Genomic DNA, 22,970 nt, shown 5'->3' with positions numbered 1-22,970 from the left:
ACTCATTATGAAAATATGGCCATGCTAAGTGATAATGCAGGTGGGTCCTAAATATCTGTTGCATGATGGGAGATCTGAACAAACAATATGGGAAATTATTGTTTTCTGGGTTCACAAAAAGCAGTGGATGATTGGTTTGGCTCTGCGGATAGAGCTGTGAGGAGCTCCCCTCCCATCCTGCGCAGTCATATTTCTAGACTGACTTTCCTTGGGACTCTCCAGCCTCAAAGTAAAAGCAGTATTCTTCAAGGTGTATTTCACTTCTTCTGTCCTGGCTCATGTTTCAGCCCAAGGAAAGAGGCCACCTTTCTGTTCTTCTCTCCTTGTCTTACCCTTGTCCTGGTAGAAGGCCGGAAGGGAGGGAGAAACAGGGAATACCATGAAGATTCATCTTTTTCATAAGTTCTCTAATCCAAATGGATCAACAGATATTTTTTTGTGCTACTCCCCATACATACAGGCTACAGAATTTCTCCCAGAAATTGTACTAGGGTTTGTTTGCTCTCATATCATTGCATGCCAATCTGACTTTAAAACAGATTATGTGCCAGGTAAATCTGTTAACATTACTGGGTGGCTGCTTCTAGAGATCTGTTTCTAGGAGGGCATGACCACATAGGACACATAGTAGGTACAGAGCAGAATCTTAGCCAGGTCCATTCAACAGCCTATTCAAATGCTTGTAGGCTTTAGAGATAGATACCGAGGTCCTTACAGACTAAGTGACACCTACTGTGTATAGACTGAATACTTCCCATAATACATCGTATGTCTTTCCCTTCTACTTTAGACTTTGGTTGCCATATAGGAAAATTGCAAGTCTCCATAAACAAAGGAAATGCCTCCTTGTTAGAAACAGGACATTCACTCCAAAAAAGAAATGTTTATAATTGGGAGGAGGCCTGAAGAATGGAAGAGACGATGGCATTGTCTTTCTCACCTCTCCTTCCAGGCACAGACAACAAACATCCTTACAACAAAACAATCACCTTCAACCTTCACATATATAAATCCACAGGGTTCAAAAACTGCTTATGAAGTTCTCATCACTGACATGCTGCTCTCCTTCCATCCCCACCAGCCACAAGTGATCTCACGCAGCCAGTTTATGTTGGATTGATGACACTTTGGGAGCAGCAGCTCCTTTTTGTTCTCAGCGAGGAAGTAATTCAGCATGACAGACCCTGAATCTGACAAAATCCGAATCTGAGGCCCTGAATCTGAGAAATCCAGGTGCTGTCAGTAGCCGTAAAACAGGAATTATTCAAGAGTTTCAAATGTGCAAAAGACAAAGTAGGAGAAAAGGTGCAGAAATGGTTTACTGTACTTTTGGGCCTACTGTTTTGAGGAATTTACTACGAAAGAAGATGTTTGGATGAGCACATTATCCTACATTGGGTATTGATTTTCTAGGAGTCAATCCTGAGCATTTTCTTTGAGCAAAAGAGAAGAGCCTGACTGACAACTATGTGATCCTGCAGCTCACTGTTGGAGAAAAACATTGTGCTGGATTCCTGAGAGACCAAGTGGAAATCCAGGTACAGTAGTTTGCTACCCAGTATATGTGTTGACCTAATTCCTGACCTTTTGTAGACTCTTAGCTTGCAATGCTGAGACTCTTTGAGTCTTATACTTACAATTATCAGCAAGATAAAGTAGATAAAATTGTAGAATGAATGGGCATCCATCACGTAGTACATGATCTCCACCCACCCTTCCAGTGTGATCACCTGAAAAGACAAGCAACAAAAAGAGAATCAGGAGGGAAATGGGCTTCCTTCATTTATCAGCGTACACAGGCAGATACTGGCGAAGCTGCTGCAAACCAAGGAAGGTGAGGAACAAAAATTCCTTTCAAGAAGGCTAAATTTCCATTCCAGGAAATCAGCATGGTACTGCTTGGTGACACTGGCATACTGTCAAAGCCTGTGAGATCATGCTAGCCCACAGCAGGAATATTTCATTAAAATAGTTCATTTCCCTGGATCACAGCAGGGGAAAACCTGCAGCAGGTTTCTGTGGCCCTTGGACTGGACACTGCGTACAGCCAGTGGAAAAGAAAAAAAGGCAAGGATTTTGGCTCTGATCTGCAACAATCATGGGAGCAAAGAAAGACTGAAGTGGAAAAGAATAGTTGAGCTTTGTTTTTACCTGAAATATCACAATCCAGGCATACCCAATATTGTCAAAGTTGATGGCACCCTTGTGCGGGTTGGCGTTTCCTGTACGGCACACGTTGTAGTACTGGTTCCAGTTGACACACATGCCACTGATGTTGAACTCTTGCCGGACTGAGTTGTAGTAATAATAATCGTCCTTGTCCAAACAACACTCATGGCCCCGCTCCTTCAGGGGCGGGATCTCGTGACAGCCCATGATTCCATTGTCTCCTGACAGCGAGCAGATAAAGGGCATCTCATCATCTTCCTCAGGCTGGTAATAAGGTGGCAGGACAATGTCACCTTGTCTGCAAGGTTAAAAAACACAGTCATAATCTTGCTGCAGCAGATGTTTTCCCATCAGTGATATTGGTGGAGCTGCCATTCTGACAGGGATGGCACTGACTAAAGGATTTCCAGGTCTATTTCTTCAAGAGAAAGTATGGGAGGACAGGGCTGCTGGAAAACAGAGAGTTTCCAGGGGTCTGTCCCCAGTTTTCAGAGCTTTGTTTTCCATTACAACACCCCAACCCAAATTACACAATCTCCTTGCATGGAGATGGATAGAAGCTGGAATGCAGACATTTGCATTCTGATCACTCTTCCCATTTGCATCAAAGTTAAATCAGATGCAATGATATTAAGGAAGTTCATCAGGATTTAATGTGATGTGCTCATGTATGTAACTGTTGATGGACATGTTTTATAACATTTGGCACTGAACCTTCTGTACTTCCAGAAAAAAAGAAAAAAAAAAAGAGAGAAAAAAAAAAAAAGAAAGAATCCAGTTTTTGCATAATTAAGATTGCTCAGCTAAGCCTTAAAATCAGGAATTGCAAAGTTAAAGTTGACGTAACCTTAATTTTGACTCTTCTTTGACAGTTGGCATTATGGGTATAATGTTTCATGACAAGTTCACGTGCTTTTTCCCAAATAACACAGACACCTTCCAAATGCATGAATAATTAAAATCATCTATGCTTGCCTAACTGGAGATGAGATAATGATAAGGATATGAAAGGTGGAGATTTAAATTTTTCCATTAAACTTTCTCTGGTATACTTGCATTCCTTGCAGTGCTACAATACACAGCCTTCACGTTGCATGAATGCAGACTCTTTCTCCATGTGTCATTGGAAGGGGACAGGTGTTGATGAAAAAGGAAAGAGAAAAAGCCTCCGATTCTAAGCTAACTGGGACTCAACCACAAGCTTCTGTCATTACACATTCACATCACTGATGAACTAGGCGCCTGCAGACTTTGTTTCTCCAATAATGGTCAGTCAAAGATTATCCAGTATCTGTCACTTTGCAGGCTGTGGCCCCAATTCACTTCTCAGTTACATCAACTCTGCTTGGATTTAATTACACTCATTAAAGTACTACTACTGTGATTTACATAAAGGCCAATCATCCTAAACATCCGTTTCTCCCCAAGGAATATATAAACTCTGTAAATGCCTGCTTTAAGTAGCTCCTTCTCTCCAACCCCATTGCTGTTCTGCAGATTGCATTTTCACACTTATTTTTTTTCCCAATTTGAAATGATCTAAAGCTTCAGAATTGTTTAATCAGTTTAAACTGATCTATGGCGTTAGCTTTTTTAAAGCAGTCTAAACTGATCAAAGGTCTGGAGTTACTATATGGTTTGAAGAAGGCATTTTAAAGCTGGAGATCAGTTACAGCCAGAAAGTCAACAGGAAGAGCTGTGCTTTGCTCATGGGGAGGGTAATTGGAAAGTTTGCTGTGGGCAGGAGCTTTTCTACCCCACTGCTTCCAGGGAGGAGGAGAGCTGTGTCCTGCAGGTTCCCCTGACCCCTCCATGATGAACCTCAGACACCTGTAACCAGCTCCTGTGTGGCTCCAGGCTCTTTGCCAGAACTGTGCCCACTTTTTCATGCATCTGCCTGTTTCATTCAAGCACTCATTCTTCTGGGAGAAAGACAACATGGCTGATGTTCCTGAATTTCAGCTCTTTCTGAGAGGAGGAGCAGAATCTGTGCACATGGCTGGAGGAGACTGCTACACTAACTTGTGCCTAGTTGAATCCCAATGACCCCAGGCACCTAGGTACTATAAAAATGGGCTGAAATCCATATGCACCTGCCTTTATCCTACCTCCCTCTTCAGTCACTGCAAGACATGTCCAATGTTTTGCACCATATTCCCCTACAGCTGTTTGGAGGAAGTAATACGCAGAGAGCCAGGCAGCAGAAGACGAGAGAGCAGGGACGGGGAAAGAAAAACACCCTTGGAAGAAAAGAAGGGACATCGCCTCCCAGGCACTCACATTGTGAAGTTCTCCTCCATGAAGCAGCGGTTGCGGAGTAGCCCAGCCCACAGCTGCACCCCGATGATGCCGAAGATGAAGAAGACAAAGAAGCAGAGGAGGAGGACGTTCCCCAGCATGGGCAAGGTGTCCAGGAGCAAATTCACAAGGATGCGCATGCCTGCGGGGGGGGAAGAGAACCAGAAGGAGCAAGTGTGGGGTGGATGGAGAGAGAGAGAGAAAGGGAGAAAAGACAGGAAAGAGGAGGAGAGAAAAGAAAAAGAAAGAAAAAATTAGAAGAGGGAAAAAAAAAAAAAAAAAAAAAAAGCCACGTAAAGATAAAAAGCAGAGTGTCGGAAATTAATTACTGCCCCAGTCAGGCTAGATTTATGATCGTTGCCCTTTCTTGTCCTAACCTCCACTGACAGGCAGCCAGCAGAGCTGCTGTGATGCCACGATCTCGTAACCCTAGGCCTCTGTCTGCAGCACTGAAAAAGGAATAAGACTTTAGGCACCATCAGCTATTTGATATTTCCCCCTCCCTCTTCTTGCAGAAAGGCAACCGAGTGAAAACTCTATCCCAAAGGTGCCCAGCAGCTCAGCGACCCCACCCCGCAGATGGCTTGGACCGAAAGTCGTCCCAGTTTGATGAATGCACACCGCAACCTGGGAGAGTTGCACTGACGGTCTGAGGCCGGCCTGCCTCATGGGATGGACCTCTCCAACACACACAAACAACTGGCATTAATTGGTCTTCTCGGTGGCAGCCTCATCAAGGGGTGGTCCTGGAGACCACACTGTCCTCTCTTGGCTAGTCACCCTTCCCCAGCAGGCCTAGAGCACACTGGTAGTGGGCACAACCCTAAACGCTGTTGGCCCAGCACCTCTGGCCAGCACAAATGTTCCCCAAATCCCCCCCACTTTTTCTTTTGTTAAATGATCTAACGAATTCTTTCTCTGGTTTTATTTCTCTCCCAGCTCTTCAGCTCACGCAGCCGCAAGCAGGGGTAAGGACAGACTTGTTTCTCCATAGAGCTAATGACTTTTCCTCTGCTCTCCAGGGATGGTGAAAAACCTAGAAATCCTTCTGAGCATCACCGTACCGCCTTTAACCCTGCGCACTTATCTCTCCTCACCACCACAGAGGTCTCTCCCCCAGGGGCCCAGAGAGTTCCTTCACTGAAGATGTTCCATGTAGGCCAGCAAATAATTAGCTAATTAGGTATTTATAACCAGTTCATTACTTCAGATGGCAGGAGAAGGGGAAAGAAGAGGGGAAGATAAGATTAGGATTCACTGACAGCCCTCTGAGGCACAAGTTAATCCCCTTTGTATGCCCAGCATCAAGTAATTAGCCACATGATGCTGTGCATTAGGCTGCCTCCGTTCCCCAGCTGCTCATGCAGTGGAGAGGGAATGGAAGTGGTGTCAGCAGGGCACAGGCACTGAAGGGAGAGGGAGGGGGGTGCCTGGTGTGGGACACCGGCCCGGTTTAGCTCAGGGGGGCATGTTTTGGGATGGGTGGGAGATGTGCAGGGAGGAGATGCCGAAGGGTGGATCACAAAGGAGAAGGAACGATGGCGTTAGCTCTTCCAGGGCATGACTAACGCCAGGCTGTGGAGCAGCTGCAAAGCCCTGCTTGCCTGACTGCCCAGCTGTATCGCCAGCCACCAGCTAAGGCGCTTTCTAGACAGCACATCAGTAACTCAGCAGTCCAGCCGCTCGCTGGGGATCGCGGACACGTCGTGAGTCACTGCTGACTCTCTGATCTATCACCATACAAAGCCCAGCAGCACAGGCACTGTGCCCTGCTGCCTGTCTCCGTGACCTCCCAAGCTCTGCAGCAGCGCTCTGTGCATCACTTTGGCCATGAAGCCACACACCCTTGCTGCAGCACAGCACGTTCCCAGCATTAACACTGCTACACAGCACGAGCTCCATAGTGCCCATAAACTGCCCTGGTCAGTACATTAGGGAGAGCCAAGTAACACAGGAATATACACCAGTTTTGCTATACCAGCAACGCTGCAAGAGGGGGTGATGTATTTCAGAGCAGTGGCAGCAGGAACAATTAGACTGCCCTGCAGCTGAAAAGCAGAGCACTTGTCCCACATGGGATTTCACAGACAAAACACTTGCTGGGCCAGAATTTGCTGATTTTGCAAAAATTGATTTTGTTTTTGTTCCACAAGATGAGTGGCTTGCAAAACTTGCCTGCCTTTTTCTTGGAAGCCTCCTGCCTGCCCATGCATTCACCCTCCTGACTCTCAGAGGAGGATACAGGACAGCCTTACCCACAGCTCCAGGATCACAGCCATTGCCCTCTTGCTAGGCACACTGGCATACCTGGGCCCCCAGCCTCAGGCAGGTGGCCCCAGAGCATGGCATCTTTTCCACGTCACAAAGAATTTCAGCATTGGTAGGTTCCATTTCTAAGCCCAAATTAAACCCAGTTTTGATTTTAAAGACTCCTCCATTTCACAACCCTCATCCTTCCTTGCCTCTCGATGCCCACTGTGGATGTGAATAGGAACACTGAACTTACATCCATCCAAACAGCAATTACAATTCTCCTGTGGAACACCTGCCTCACTTTGAACAAAGGCTCTTTTGCTTCCTGCCCTAATCTGCAAAACAATTGCTTTGGGAACCCATTTTGCAGTCCCTTGGCCCTGGGAAAGGGCAGACTGGTCTGGCAGCCATGCTATAAGGCACCTGCTGCAGATCTCCAAGGAGGGAGGCTCACTGCCAGGCATCTCAACGCTTTCACAGGCAGGAGGGAACCAGCCCCTGCAGAGCAGCACGTGTTGAGGTCTGCAAAGCCTCAGCAGGGGTCCCTGCAAATGGTCCCTGTTTCTTCAAGAGCTCAGGAGGTGTGGGGGAAAGAAGGAGAAAGGCTGAAGAGCCTAAGTATGGAGCATGGTGATTTACACAAGACCCTGGCTGAGGCTGAAGTCTCCAAAGCAACCAAAAGGCAATGGAAATGGCCAGAGGGCAAGGCAGGGGTAGCAGCGTGCTTGTCAGTGCATCTTTGGGTGCATCCTGCCCTGGAGAGCTGTGACACATCTCTTTTCCGAGGGGCCTTTGCTGGACAGCCCCCATCTCTGGTGACACTGTTGTGTTCTGCACAACGGCTTCTAGAAGATGCTGGAAAGCTGCTTCTTCAGCATAATTCCTGCTGCTGCCTCTCTGCCCCTTTACTTTTCTCTTGCTGTGACTACAGAGATCTCATTCTGCCTTTCCCCTGCTCCACAGCGTCCGTGCACACCTCTCCCAGCCTGCCTCCCCCTCACCCCACCACTGCCCTTCCCCAGTCCCTGTGTGTCCTTTACCATTGGCAGAGCAGAAGCCACGCTGGCTCACAGCAAGGAAGGAATATGAAAGGGACAATGACCTTTTCTGAAGCAGGTTTTGAAAAAAAAAAAAAATAATAAATAAAAGAGATGTTCACTGAAAAGAGAAAGGAAGAGGGACCACGTAGTCCAGAGGAAGAGCAGGGAGGGAAAGCATTGATGAAGCAACATTCAGCAACCAAACAGGCTCCCAGGGCATCAAATATGAAAAGGTTTTGCTCTTCAAGGGGAAGAAAAGCTAGAAACATGAAATATTCATGAGTGCCAGGTGTGGGCTCTGAAAGACCTTTTCTCCTCCCTGCTCACCCTCATGAGGAGGCCAGGGGAAAGGAGAAAATAAAATGACATCTGCTGTGGGCATCCGAGGAAGGATCCTTGCAGCCAAGCGTCTGAAAATGAGCCTCAGACAATGCTTCCCTGTTGCCCTGTGCCCTCAGACAGGGGCAAGGGATGGGGAAAGGTGTGTGATGGGACCTCACCAGCAGGCCACTCCTTGTAGCAAGGCTACGGGCACGGCAGGGATGTGTTCATGGCTCCAACACAGCAGCGGACATCGGCTGCAGGGGTGAGACGTAGTGGGAGGCAGAGGAGTGCCGGCATCCAGAGGCACTTCCTGACAAACTCTGCAGATGCTACAGCGACCATAGCTCCCCCGTGACACTTGCTGTCAGCCCCGATTAGCTCGGCCATCAGGGCTGAAGCCTCCCCAAGCAGACTCACCCAGCACATGCTCAGGCAGGGCTAGGGAGGAGGCAAAATCCTGGCAGGTGTGCCCGCTGCTCACCAGCACCTCTCCCTGCTCCCATGGCAATTCTCTGTTCCTTTGGGGCTTTTTATTGCTTTTTCTCTCCTCCTGCCTTTTCACAGGAGTGAGGAACAAGAGCTGGTCTAATTTGTTCCCATGCACTACCTACCTCACGATCTCAATGGGGGACCAGCTCAGGATGGGGTGAGAAACCCCGTTCTTTTTGGTTTCTTTTATCTCACCCATCTCTGAGTTTTCTGAGTCCTTCCCAAACAGGTTTAGAAAATCCTTCCTTTGCTTGGAGTAAACCAGATGGACGACAACATAATCCTCAGTACCCATCCCAATTGTATCACGGGCCAAGCCTCCAATTGTCATTGTATCTGGAACAAAAGCAAATCTCTTCCCTATCAGTGTTCATGACTGTATCTGGCAGGACATTTTGCGGTGCACAGAGCCTGAAACCTCTCTCCATCCCTCAGCCAGGCAGCTTGCCCAAGCGTGCCTTCTTTCCTTCCTCTCCTGCCCCAGGACGCATGGCAGTCCACCCAGCTAGCACCAGGTTGGCAGCGTTTTCCTGTGCAGGCTCCTTTAGGGGAATTTTCAGTGCTGAGGAACCACTCCAAGAGATGGATGGTTGTGCAGGGAGCACATAGAGAGAGCTGCACCCTTTTTTTTTTTTTTTTTTTTTTTTTTTGTGGCCAGCATTGGATGCATTTAGGGGAAAAAAAAAAAAAAAAAAAAAAAAAAAAGGCTTCATTAATCTCTCTGTCAGGTTTGCGGTGTGTTTTAGCATACATTTGGGCCAACACCCCGCTCCTGCCTTGCTGCAAGCAAAGCTGCCTAACACTTCTGGCTGGCCCAGAGACCTCATCCCACTCAGCCCGTTGACGAGCTAAGCTTCAATTATCCAAATCTTTGTCCCTCCTCAGCTTGACCACAGACGCAGAAAATATCAAAGCATGACATTTCCAGCACTTACAAAGCTTCAACTCGTACAAAATGCTGCTGTTCATTTTCTCAGCAGCATGGGCACATCAAGACTTGCCTCTGTGCACGGACTTCCCTTAGGACACTGAATCAAGTTCAAGCATTAAGTGTCCTCACTCCTTACCTTTAAAGCACTCCTCAGCTTAAGCCTGAGGTAGCCAAAATAGAGACTAAAGCTCCATGAAAGAATTGGTGGTCAGAACTTCACCCTGCTGGGACAAGGAAGCTCTCCAGAACAGTTTTAAAGTGCGGAGATGTAAGAGAAAGCACTCTGAAGCTTGCTCTGGGGCAGTAGAAACAATTCCCTTGGGAGCCAAGGACCAGCACAGATCTCAGTGCCTTTCACTCTGAGAATAAGATGCTTAGCAAGGATGGATCAGGTCAGGGCAATGTGGGCATCAAAAAGAAAAGAAAGAACAAAAGGAAAAAAAAATACACAACATATCCTCCAACACACACACAGCTAAAACAAGCACAAAAAGGAGAGCACAAAAAAATCCAAGATAACCCGCTCCAAAACATCCCCACCACCTTTTTTTTTTCTTCTTCTTTCTTTCTGTTTCCCTTGGGGGGAATATGAGAAAACAAACACATAGCTAAGGATGCTCAGAGCACTGCTGAAGAGGGCTCAGGTGCTAGTCCTAGAGCTGAATCTCGATATTCTGAACACCCCAAAGCTTTCCTTCCTACCTACCCATTATATACCATCAGGGAAATACCCCCCCCCAGTGAGACAGCACACACAAGTGTCAGCAGCCCTGAAAACGTTAATTCTCTTTAGCACGGTTATTAACACAAGTCCCATGGAGCCATGGCCTGGCTCACACCACAAGTAGTAAATGCCACATTTCCTTGCTGGAGACTTGCAGCAAACCTCACAGAGGAACTGGTCCAGCTTCAAACACAGGTAGTGAAGATGTCATTTTAAGTTGTTTTTTGTTGTTTTTTTTTTGAGAATACCAAGTTGTCAAGCTGGCTTCAAGGAAGCCAGCCCAGAGGTGAAGTCACCCAGCTGCAGACCTGACCCCAGTGTTATAGTCTCTTGAAAATCATTGCAAAATCCACAGCATTTATCCTGACACCTAGATGCTGACCCCTCTGGACCAAGGAGCCTCAGTCCATGGTTTCTTGTGATCCAAACAGAAGACACCTCAGCTCTGCAGTGGGCTGCACCCTATTAGAGGTGCTCTGTGCACCCTACGAGGGATGCTCTGAGCCCAGCTAAGTCCCACAGATAGCAGCGAGTTCAGCACAAAGCCCTTCCACCACTGACACTCACATGCACTAAGTGCCACCAAAACGTGGTTGGTAGCCACATAACCAGTGACATGAGCAGAAGTGGAGACACCAGCAAAGGTACAGGCAGGAGTCCCCTGACTTTTCCTTTTCGATCTCTCATCCCATTAACCCTTGCAAGCTTTGGGCTGCTAAGCACCCTTGTCTTGGAGAGCGATGCCAGGTACCGGGTTATTTCTTTGAGAGGTGGCTCTTTGGAGGATCACTGCCATTCTGTTTCTTTTTCTAATATTGCACATCTAATAAGCAACACCTACTACCACCTGCTGCTGTTGTTCATTCATTGATCAACTCTCTTTTTTTTTTTTTTTTTTTTCCCAGTTATCACTGCAATGATGACTGCATCCATTTTCAGTGAAAACTCCCTTAGAAATGTACAGGATCAGCTTTTCTTTCCGAGCTGCATAGGTCACATAACACTGGGGACAATAGGTAACTCCAATGCCATGTTTGCAAGCCACTTGCATCGATTCTATAAATACCATAAAGTTCTTTTCATATACCTAGCACTGCAAAGTAGGACAGAAAAATGCAAAATATTATGTAAAGTAATGTTAATGCAACTTCTGGTTAAGGTTTAACAGAGCTAATTTCCTCTTGCTGTCACTAGCATGAATCATGCTTCTTTCTACTGCAGGCAGTGATGTGACATTAGGTGAAACATGCGTGAAGGGAAGAATCAGGCCCTAAATACACAAAAATCAAGAAACTTAGGCTTGTGGTTGTAAATTGCCCTGCCCACACACACAGAGTGCAATTTGCATTAGTGTATATGACATTATCTTTTACCCGATAATACATTGTCATTATTGCTCACATTTCCATGGTATCCATCGCTTGATAGGTCCCATGGGACAGATTCTGCAAAACAGCTCAGCTCCCATTTAGGCAGCAAACTATGTGGCTGGGCTTTCGAGAGCGCCATGTACACTGAAGGCTGAGCTTGTTTGAAAAGGCAGCAGAATTGGCACAATGGGAGCTGCAAGGTTCTGCACATTTTTTAAATTCTGGCTGTGCAGGTTCCCCTGGAGGAGAAGGAAGAAATAAAGATTCCGGCAAAGGGCTCTTTATGACTGGTGGTTTTGGTGTTTTTTTGGTTGGTTGGTTTTTGTTTTTGTTTTTGTGTGTGTGCGTGTGTGTGTGTGTGTTTTCCCAAGCTTGCTTTACTTCCAGTAACACAAACTCCAAAGTGCTATTGCTAACTCTTGTGATTTTTATCATAAGTCTTGGGATGTGTGGCATTAACTTTCAGATGTGAAATCTTGCCATGGCTTGACAATCTCAGATCACATTAAGAAAAAAGCAGGAAATTTTCTATTCCTCACTACTATGGAGAGAAAGAGGAACACGGGATCTGAATCTCAGGTCTAAAGGTCTGAAAGCTGCAAGAAAAAATAATAATAATCTGTGATTCTTTTTCCTTTCCCTTTTCTTCAGATATCTTGATATCAAGCCCAGCTGATGACTTAAAAGGACACAATTTAAGACTTTTGAATACGTGTTTGTAATAACAGTGAAATTGAGCAGACTAGCTCAGAGAGGGAAAAATTGCTTTCTCCCGTGATCTGTGACCGCCAAAAAAAATAAAATAAAATAAAAAGACCAAACAATGCCTGTACAAAACAAGGCATTACCAGTTGTACATTTCCTGCACTTCAGTGTTCCCCAGGTCTCTGCCATGACACTGTGCTAACAAAGGGATATAATTTTCTTTTTGCTTTTTCCCAATTTTAACTTGATTACCCATTTAAACATGTGGCAGTGTGCTGCATGCTGTGGAATACACATGAAAAACAGTGCTAAGGTAGGACAACAAGTAAATAAAATTGGAGCCTGTTTTCAGGGACTGAAGATGTCCTCCGTTATTACAAGAGGTGGGTCTGTTGCAGCCTGATCAGCTGGTTTAAAAGGCCCTATAAAAACACTGATTTGCAAACCCATCCAGTATATATATCTGTGAGTTGACAGTCTTTATAGTGGTGCTTGCACTTCTTTCAGTTTTGATTCCTCCTCTTCTCCCCATCCTCAATTTCTCGGTGCCATCCTATATGCAGAGGTGCACCACACCACTAAAGTGGGAGAGCCTTTGCATGCCGTGCCCCCCAAAACCCTGCCACTCGCCTCTCATGCACATCTCCACATCCCTAGCCTCTTCCCTGCTCTGTTGGTCCTCACACTGCTCTGCTCTATCCTGTGCAGTTTTCCTGTCTCCTGAACATGCCCATCTAATTTAGGGCTCAATTGACTTGATAAAGAGCTGTGCTGCTCAAGGAGCAGCGCATAAGGGGGAAATGGGGCTGAGTTATTTTTCCATCACTGATCTGACCCATCTCCAGGGAAAGGCATCCTCTATTGGCCTGCTCCAGGCACAATTATCATTGCTCTGTTCAGTGCTTCACTTCACTTGACTAGGAGATTGGGCTGGGAAAGGAGGATATCAGCTGAACTTGACCCTGTCAGCATCGCCTACAGCTGGCAGCCTTGTCTTCAGATACATTTAAGTCACACATGGACTGACTTGGGCATTAAAAGGGCTCTTTGGCCTCTTAACTCAGGTGTATGCATGCTGTGAAAGAACACACTCTTGTCCCTAGGCTAACCCTGCTCAGGACTGAGCTTGTGCGTGGATAAATTCCCGTGTTTTAAGTACAGTTTCTGTGTCACTGAGATGTGATAGTAATAGATATTAACCAAGCATCTTATATGAAGTGAAATTGGGCAAAGTTTAAATGCTTGGGGAACACAGAACATCTGAGTTTCAGTTACTTCTTCACAAATAAAGCCATGAAGAAAAAAAAAAAGATCCGTAATGGTTAGATGAAACCATACATTTCTGAAACGCAATCACTGTTGGAAGAGAACAAGTACACGAGTCTTTCTTCAAAAAGACTGAAGCATCTGAAGCAAAGACCCTGCACAGGTGGGGTCTTAGAAGAGGATTCTCATACCCCTTTGCATTTCCAAATCCTTGGACAGGACTGTGCCCATCAAATGCTCTTGCCTTTTTGTCTGATCTGGCTGTAAATGAGACTGTTTTACAGACTAATATATCTTAGTCAGAAACTAATTTCACACATGCTCATCAGTGAAATTAGTTCTTCAAAAACACACTTAGAGAAGTAAATGTCATCACTTTTCTCCTGTGCCAGGTGCGGGGTTCATAGCCAGATCGCTCCATCTTAGGCACTGTCACGGCACCGAACACAGGTAGCTCAGAGCGGAATACAGATTTAAGAGATATAAATGTAAAACACCTGCTTTTCCCATTCCAGGGTTCAGCTGCTTCAGACTATTTTTATATTGCAGCTTTGGTCTAGTGGGATGAACAGAGGGCTAAGAATTAGGAGACATCAGCTGGATTCCTGATATTGCTGGTGACACTCACTGGGTCTCACTCACCCAGTCTGAAGCATGAGGAAGATTAAACTAACAAGCCCTGGTTTGTATTTCTGAGATCTGTAGAAGAAAAGTAGCAAAATCTCATCTATTTGGACCCATGGAGCTACTGTAATGATAATAATAAAGAAAAATGGGGCTAGACCAAGATTTTCTTACACAGCAATTTTGCCAGTAAAAATGCCTTTTCATTGAAATGGAAACACTTTGAGATGGATGCTGTGATAGCTACTGATACTTCATCTAGCAAAAAGATAAGGAAGGTGATAGGGGAAAGCATTTTGCTAAAGTTGAAATATTCTATTTTAATATTTTTAGAATGACATAGTTGAAATTCTTTTGTTTGGAAACTTTCTTGTCATGACTAAATAGAGGAAGAGACCAAAAAGTCAAACAAGCTACCTAAAATTAGGCAGAATAAAACCATATTAAAATGCATGGGAAATGCATTTATTCTTGTTCTGAGAAGAAATATATATATATAAATACGTATAAAAAGCATAACTTCTCACAATTCTGAAATCCTATTTCCTGCACAGCTAGAAATAAGCATATAACTCTATATTTCTGATGCCTTTACCTCCACATAAGTATTACTGCACTCACACACCAAGTATTAGCACATGTATACACTTCCTATTCAATAAAGTTGCTATGCAACACTCTGCAACAGACTCCTTCACTTCCGTACAGTGTGCTCAGCTGAAGTAATCTGCTTCCAAATGATGAATCAGTTACTAAATTGTAAGTGGAAACTGGAATGCATCAAACACAATGCAAAGACTCTTCTTTGCATAAGACCAACACTACAAGAGTAAACTGAAGAAACATCTTCTGCTTCAATGTTGAAAAACATAATAACAGAAGTGAAAGAAATTCAGATGATCAGAAAGGACTACAGGCTCCCTGCTCAAAAGCAGGCAGAAATAAAACAAAACCAGCCACCCCCCAGCACTCCCCCACCCTCAAACCGTGTGCCTTGCTATGGGAAGAAGGGATGAAAGAGCTAGCAGTAACAGCGACGTCTCACCTAGCAACCTGCCACACAATTGCAAGAGGACAATAACAACAAATGGAGGTGGAATTTCACCCCCAGCCCAGGACACAGGCATGCTCAGAGCAGAAAGCAACTGCCTCTGACGCACACCCAAAGGGTATTTTGTATTTTGCCTCTTTACACTTGTTCGGTGGCTTGTCACACCAGCTTGCTGCTCCAGAATTGAATCAGAAGGTAACAGGACCAGAAGCAATCCGTAATGTTTTGTTTCATGCATTTTCAGACAAAACCCCAAAAGGCAGCACTCCTGGGGCTGTAGTCGGGAAAGCAAGAGATAAGCAGGAATGCTAATGAAGGTATGATACGTATTACAAAAATAGGGCACCTCACATTTTCTCTAGTACTCTTTAATAATTACAGGTGGATGTAGGAATGATCAGGCAAGTCAGATCCATAATCTACTCCATCCACGAGTGTAGTCTGAAATGGTCAGTAGCATATCCTGCTGAGAATTACAAGACATGGAATTAATTGATGATAACTGGTAGGTAAAGATCAGGTCTAACCCTGAAGCAGGCAAATTTGATATCCACAAGTGTCTTACATAAGCTCTCATTCCTTGGACGATCCCCTTTTACTCACTGCAAGAGGCCCATGGTGCCCCTTGATCTAGCGCTGAAAGGACTGCCCCTGGCAGTGAGTTTCGAGGTCTAATTAAGAAATGTGTGGAGAACCTCTTATTTAATGAACGTTTGCCTTAATGGACATTATGATACCTTAATGGACATTATATTTGCCCCCTTTTGTTTACACTAGCTGTCCTTTTCTTCTTCTATCGTGATTCAAGTAGTAGAGACTATGCATCCTTTATGCTGTATGTAATGATTACAGCACATCCATTGGTCTGCTCCTTGTGCTCCTCACAAGTCTCACTGTAGAAGAGCATTCAGTAACGAGAATGAACACAGGCAAGAAGAATTTAGACATATCCAATCTGGGCATTTAAACTTCTGCCTTGTCTTCCTGCCAAGAATATAAAATAAGTATATCTAATTTATCAAGCAGGTGATGCTTTTTCCTCTTCCACATCGCTAGAATTTCCTTAGAGTCATTCTATATTTGCTCCCTCCTAACTATTCGGTCCACGTCGTCACGCTCTGTAAAAAACAGTCCCTATCCAGGTGCCCATGTGGAAGCCTCTGAGATTGGCTGCTGGTGAGCACTGGGCCTTGTTGTCCCATCATGGTCTTCTGAACATGGCTGCACATCTGTATTGGGGATTAACACCCTGCTTCTCCCCACACATCTCTGGCACTTCCATCAAGGTCTCAATCTCCTTCTGCCTCTGGCTGAGTTATTTCCCTCTTTGTTTGCTAGCACCTGCAACTCCTCCAGTTTGGTATCATCATCACGTCTCACTAATAGACTTTGCTCTTTCTTCAGATCAGTAATGAAGAACTTTAAAAAGACATTAAAAAAAGATTTGTGGCCAAAGGTCCTATTAATTATGTTTGCTGTACCCCACTGGGCACCTTCTTCCAACGCAGCACATTCCCATTTATCATAAGACTTTGTTTACAGCCTCTTTGCCAGTTTTCAACCCGCAAGTCAGTGCTTCCTCTCCCAGGGACACAGATTTCATTTTTTCTTTTTTTTTTTTTCCTCTCTCTCTCTTTTTTTTTTTTTTTTTTTTAATTAATAGCAGGATGTCTTTCTTCCAAAAAGTTCTCTCTATATAACCACAGATTTATGTAGCGAGGAAGATACATAAAGGTTTAACCACAGAGTGGAAATTAAAACAGCATCAATTTCATACAGGTGGAGTTTTATACTGATAAAAGGAGCAGACAGACAGCTTCACGGTCAGGACGCTCAGGGGAAATTCAATGGGTTGTGCTCTGTGGAGGTCAGCCAAGATGATTGAAAGCCTCTCTAGGGCCTCTGCATCTACAGATGGGTCTCTGATGGGCCAGTGCTGGTCTCACCTACACCACTCATCCCCCAGCATAACTACTGAAAACGGGGGGCCAACTCCAGCTGTTCTGGGCTATAAATAAAAATAAAACAAGCCCTCAGCTTTTTGTTAGTCAGGTTTTGCTCCTGAACACCAGTGCCTGGCAATTAACACACGCCTTTGGCAGGCACCTACAGGAGTCAATTGGGTATCGTTCAAGATGTTCCTACTCATCATAAAAGTTAAGTCTGCACTGATAATAGGGAGCAGCCTCAAAGTGGTCTCTGAGCGCAGACTTACAGGACTGCTTAGGAAGCATAGGGGAAAGGGAGCTGCCCTGACACGGCATGTATGACAGGCCATACATCCCAGAGGGCTGAACAAGCCATGCACGACTTCCAGGGCATCCCCCTCACCTCAGCATCAGCTTCCAGAAGAGATACTCTTATTTTTGTCCCCCCCCCACGATGGACATGTTGAATACCTGAGTGCATGGTCAGTGCTCAAAACAGCTGCTTCTCTTGCTTCTCTGCCACGCTGGGCACACAGAACTCAGCCTCAGCTCCTCAGTCACACCTTGCGGCCCTCTCTGTCCCTGGCTATTGCCAAGACACAAAAACACACCCAGCAAGAGGGACAAGACCACTTTCTAGAAGGGCTCTGCATGGAGCCACAGATCCAGCTATCTGTCTCCAAATAGGTGTCATCATGAAAGTGACTTTGGCGCAAAGCAAAAGAATATAAGGAGGGAGGAGGAGGACAACTGTGCAAACTTCCTCAGATCTAGGAAAGAAAAGGGAGAATCTGAGCTCAAGATAAGGATTAAGAGAGCTCTGGCAAGGTCTTAGCCACTGCAGACAGCCTGATTAAGGAGATTATGGGGAAGAGCAGAGAGACTTCCTGCTATTCTGTGAGACAGAAAAATGTATGGAAGAAACGGTGAAGGTCTCATGGGGCTGTACGTGGCAGCTGCTGCCTTTGAGCAGGAAAGAGCCAGAAACATCGGAGTGAGACAGCTAGCTGAGTTCAGAGCTTCTGCAACCCCTGGACCCCAAACAGTATGCAACCCGCCAGCCGGCTCACCTCCATCCACTCAGACACAACCAAAGCCTGAACCACCTCTGTTGATGCCTCCTGTGGTTAAATAACGATGGCAATGCCTGCTTACTCCCCTCCCAGGCTTGCAGGGAGGGCAATGCTGACTTGAGAAACAAACAAAAACAGAGAGGCAGAGTGAAGGAAGAACCAGAGTTTCTCCACAATGGGGAAAAAGCCTGCACATGCCATGTGGCAGCCTCCACTCGTTTAGCATCTGAACCCAGCCCAGAGAACAACACTGCACAGCCTTACTGATCGTGTATTCACCATGTATAGCCCAAGCTGGCCAGGTATGAGAGGCAAGCATGACTTACTAGGCACACGGTTGATAGCTTTCAGGGGTCTCAGGACGCGGACAGTACGGATTGCAGACAAGTTAATGTTTTGGAGATCCAGGGAGTACTCCACCATCCTGCAGAAGAAGAGAGAAAGAGTTTAAAACAATCCAAAATCCTGGCTTGAGATACAGGGTAGGGTTCACGCAGTCAGCGTGGTGCTGAACGTCACTGCTGCTCTGTAAAGCTCTGCTGTAGGTGTTCTCCCAGTGCAGGATGAGGTCCCTGGAGGAGGCTCATGTTAAGCTGTTTTACCTTGCGTAGAGGCAAACTACTTAAAGCTGTAACGTTTTCAGCTAGGTGGGAAGGCTTCTCCCATAGCTGTGAATCACTCCTTTCTGACAGCACCAAAAGAGAAAAATCCTAATTTTAGGACATATGCTAGACCTCAGCTTTTCTAACCCAACAGCATGCTCCCTAAATAACCTCAAGGTGCAAATAGCTATGACTAATGCGTTGGCTTTGCCGCAAGAGCAGCAGGTGCAGGTTACAAAAGTGACCTGGTCCAGCATCCCTTAGCCCATCGCTCCTCTTGCCCAGTATGGCAGATGCCCAGGTAACTGGCCTACCTCTGGGAAAGCACTGGGAGACACTGAGTTATAATAACCATACACCCCAGCCAGCAAAATCCACCTGAGGATCTCTAAGTATTTTATGTTTTATTGAGCACGGGTGCTTGAGGCCTCTGGGAAGACATGAAGAGGGGATCAAGAGTGACAAAGCTGACAGGTGAGACAGCAGCAGAGTTAGGGACAGAAAGTGCTGCTCCCAAATCTTCTCTCAGACACGACTAGTGAAGCTACACAAGGCTCCTTTTCCAGCCTTTCAAGGTGCTTAGGAGATGGAGGAGGGAGGAGGAAACACAGCCTTTGTTAGTGCACCCCTTCTCAAACCAAAAACATTACAATTTCCATAGAAAGACCCACAAATCCATAGTCCAGTAGCCTGAAGTCCACCCAATCCCTCTGCCCGGGCATCACTGAAGGGTGAATGAAAGAGCATTAGTGACAGTGAGAGCTAGTCCTTAAGAAATATCAAGAAGAGGACTCGAGTGAAACCTGTCACTATATGGATGTAGTCCCCGTGTCCAGGGGCTGCCAGTTCCCCTCTCTCACAAGCTCTGATCTCCCTCCTTTTTCAGACACAAGTCAACTTTCTCCCAGCCTTTCCATACACCCTGACTCCTACATTTCTTCAGACTGCACTGAAGGACTGATCCTTCCACTGATCACCCTCTTCACTCTAAAGGACCTTGAAGAGCAAGTGTCAAGTTATCTGTCTACACCTTTCACAAAAGGGACTTGTCAGAGTGATAGATTTTCAAACACAATAGGGTAAACCTGTCGAAGTGTTGTGATTATTCTCTCTCATGCTCTCTTTCTTTCCCTCTCTCATTCCTTTCACTCTGTTCTCTCATACACTTTTAGGGTAATTGCATGAAATAATTCTTTCTCTGAAATGCAGTGGCATTCATTTACCTCCCCGGAGCTGTCAGTTCCACATATACCAGAGGCAGAAGGAGAGAGGAGGGATTTCATGCAGATAATCAAAATACACACACACAGACACACAAGATGCAACCCAAAAAAAAAGTACCAAACCCAGAAGCAACATACAGATAGCCTACAGAAAGCATTAGTGAGGCTCAGGAGCCAGTCAGCTGAAACTGGGAAGTGGGTTTAAAGGAAGAAGAACACAGAGCAATATACACACACAGACATAACTGCAGGGCATCGCACAAAGGACATAATGGCCTTGTGCAAATGAGCACAGCCCTTGAGCAGGCACTGATCAACCTCCCTCCAAAAGCATGTAACCAAATGGCCTCATCAGTGTGATGTTGTCCAGAGTTAGACCTGCTGAAACTTTGGAACTACATTTACAAGCAAAGCACGATATGCACATTGCTGTATTGCTCCCAGGACGTGGGATAACATCTTGTCTCAGCACGGAGACCTAGCATGTAGAGGAAGCTTCAGGCTGAAGAAGTCTCTACGCTGCAGCCCATTATTAGGGGTAGATACATGCACAGAAACATAAAGGTCTCAAACCTGGTGAGGTCTCACACAACCTCCTTCCCTCTCCTGGAAAACCACATCACCTGGAGCATGGGATTGGGGTCATAATGCTGAAGGCAAATATATATACGTATGTATGTGTGCATATATATATATTTGAGCAGTAGTAGAACAACTTGAAACACTCTATCAGATGACAAATTAGCAAATGACCCCAAAATACATTTAGTTTTGAGACATGGTCTTCTCTGAACTGCAAGTGACTAAATGAGAAGTCCTAAAGAACATCATGACCCTCACAAAAACTGAGAGCAAAGGAACAGCACTGGGTTAGAACTGAGAAGAAATCAGTAGCCAGAGGTGATATCTTTACTTAGATTTATCACTACAAAATTCAGTTAAAGATGGGGCCTCCATTTAGAAATTGTTTGGTTTTTATCCTCTTTTAGCTACAACCACGTTCCTGGTATTGCTATGGGAGAATACTGAATCAGGTGCACGTCCCAACTCTGCCAGGTGGAATGAGCTTGCCACCTATTTAATATGGGCCATGTATTACTAGAAAAGTAACAATCATTGAAATAGAAAGCACAGGTCCCTGTGGAACAAGACGAATGCTAGCTACCCTAGCTGCAGCCATGCAGTTCAGACAGAGAGCCAGCATCCTGGACCCTCTTGGTGGCTGCAGATTTGCTGCAAAAATGTTCCAGTTTAGCTAGAAAAAAAAAAAAAAAAAAAAAAAAGCAGAATGGTCAATCACTCTGCCAATGAAAACAGCAGGCTGTTCCTAAGGATGGGTCAGAGAAGGGCAACTGTTAAATTTTTCAGAGAGCAACTTCTACCGAAAATGATCTCAGCCCTAGCAGGCCCCAGGGCTTTGGCTTGCTTAGCAGACCCATTCTGCCCACAGTTCTTCCAAGGCCTCTGGTCTTGGCTGTAATAACACAGACATATCAGAGGCATGCCTGTTGTAGTCATGTAAATCATACCCCAAACAACTCCAGCTCAACTTTAGTGCGATTCTCAGAGCGAGGGCCACTCATTCTCCCCTGTTTATTCCTAATGATAGTTTTAGCATTAGATTACTCACAATTCCCTTTGCACAAGGGCAGTGTGTCTGTACCACAATGGACTGCAGGTGAACAGGGTGAAACAGCAATTAACAATAAATAAATAAATAAACAAACCTCTCTGCAGTCAAAACCTGTTGTCTCCTTCCCCTGCTGAAACAAGATCTCTAAATGACCCTGCTGCAGTCACTGGGCACCTGCAACATTTCAGGAATTGCCAACCCAGCAGTTTTTGCTCTTACCCATCTCCAGCCAGCTCCCCACTGCCTGGAAACCCAGCACATGCAAGCTCCCTAGGGTTGGGCTGTACCTGATGTCCTACTGTCACTTGTTGGAGGTGTGATGGGTTAACAAAGTCAAAAGGAGATGTCACAAAAAGAGATCAGCCAGAAACAAGCAGCAAATTTACTGCAGGAGGGTGGCATTTTCCCATATCTGTGTCTCAAGGTCTCGAGATTTCAAGCTCACAGTGCTTATCTGGACTCTCAGGCAGGTACCAAACTTCGGTCCCTATTGTGCCAGCAACCCAGGGAACCACGTGTTTGCTGGGTGTTCATTAACCAAGAGCATAACAACATAAAAGGCAGTATGTCTGTCTCCTTATTAAATCCCACAAGCTTTCCAGGCTCCTCATCCTGGCTTCATGGCATATCAGTGCAGTGAACAAGGGCAGCCTCCATCATCCAACTGCCTTTCTCCACTCTTTCCTGGCTGCTTTAAACATGCTTTGTTTGTAAAAACTTGGTTTCTTTAAGATCTGGAGGTAGTTGGGCAAAGTCTTGGATATAGAAAAGCCTATGTAGGTTGTGAGCTGTCCTTTCCCTTTACCATGACGGGGCAGAAGGGAACACATCTCTCCTGAGGGAAATGGCAGCTCATTTCTGGCACTGCTAAAGCATTTTGTGGCCTCTGGCGTGGGTGGGCGAGCACAGGGGCAGGTTACAAAGCTGGAACTATGCGAAATCAGAGAGAAGCTCCCGATCTGTGATGGAATTTGAGCAGTGAGCTGTCAAGATAATTGAATTTATACAGTAATTCTTCTTCCCTCAGTAGAGATTTTCTTCTTGAAAACTTTCTGTGAGAAACTCTTCTGGAAGGAAAGGGGGTTGACGCACACACTGTCCCTGCACCACACGCACGGTGGGAGCACTGCTGGGGTGGGGAGCAGGACAGGGGCACCAGCTGCACACATGGGGTTCACCCTGCAGAATTAGGGGGGACGTCTGACAGGCTGTGCCTCTCTACTCAAACTCTGCCTCCTTTCACTCTCAAAGCACCCCACACCCTCCC

At 45.6% G+C, this 22,970-nt stretch overlaps 1 protein-coding gene across 6 annotated transcripts in view; it reads right to left on the bottom strand.

Annotated features, from left to right (window-relative positions):
* CACNA1I (calcium voltage-gated channel subunit alpha1 I) overlaps window positions 1-22,970 on the bottom strand; it is a 146,410-nt gene that overhangs the window by 47,617 nt on the left and 75,823 nt on the right. For all 6 annotated transcript variants that reach the window (XM_084506730.1, XM_084506731.1, XM_084506729.1 and 3 more), the window contains 4 exons: window positions 18,572-18,669; window positions 4,450-4,609; window positions 2,152-2,467; window positions 1,638-1,730 (listed from right to left, as the gene is read on the bottom strand). In XM_084506730.1, the coding sequence (XP_084362856.1) occupies window positions 1,638-1,730; window positions 2,152-2,467; window positions 4,450-4,609; window positions 18,572-18,669 (667 nt within the window). The remainder of the gene's footprint in view (window positions 1-1,637; window positions 1,731-2,151; window positions 2,468-4,449; window positions 4,610-18,571; window positions 18,670-22,970) is intronic.

This window comes from Aythya ferina (assembly GCF_964211825.1).
Source record: "Aythya ferina genome assembly, chromosome: 1".
NCBI lineage: Eukaryota > Metazoa > Chordata > Aves > Anseriformes > Anatidae > Aythya > Aythya ferina.
This window is presented reverse-complemented; position numbering and strand designations above follow the sequence as displayed.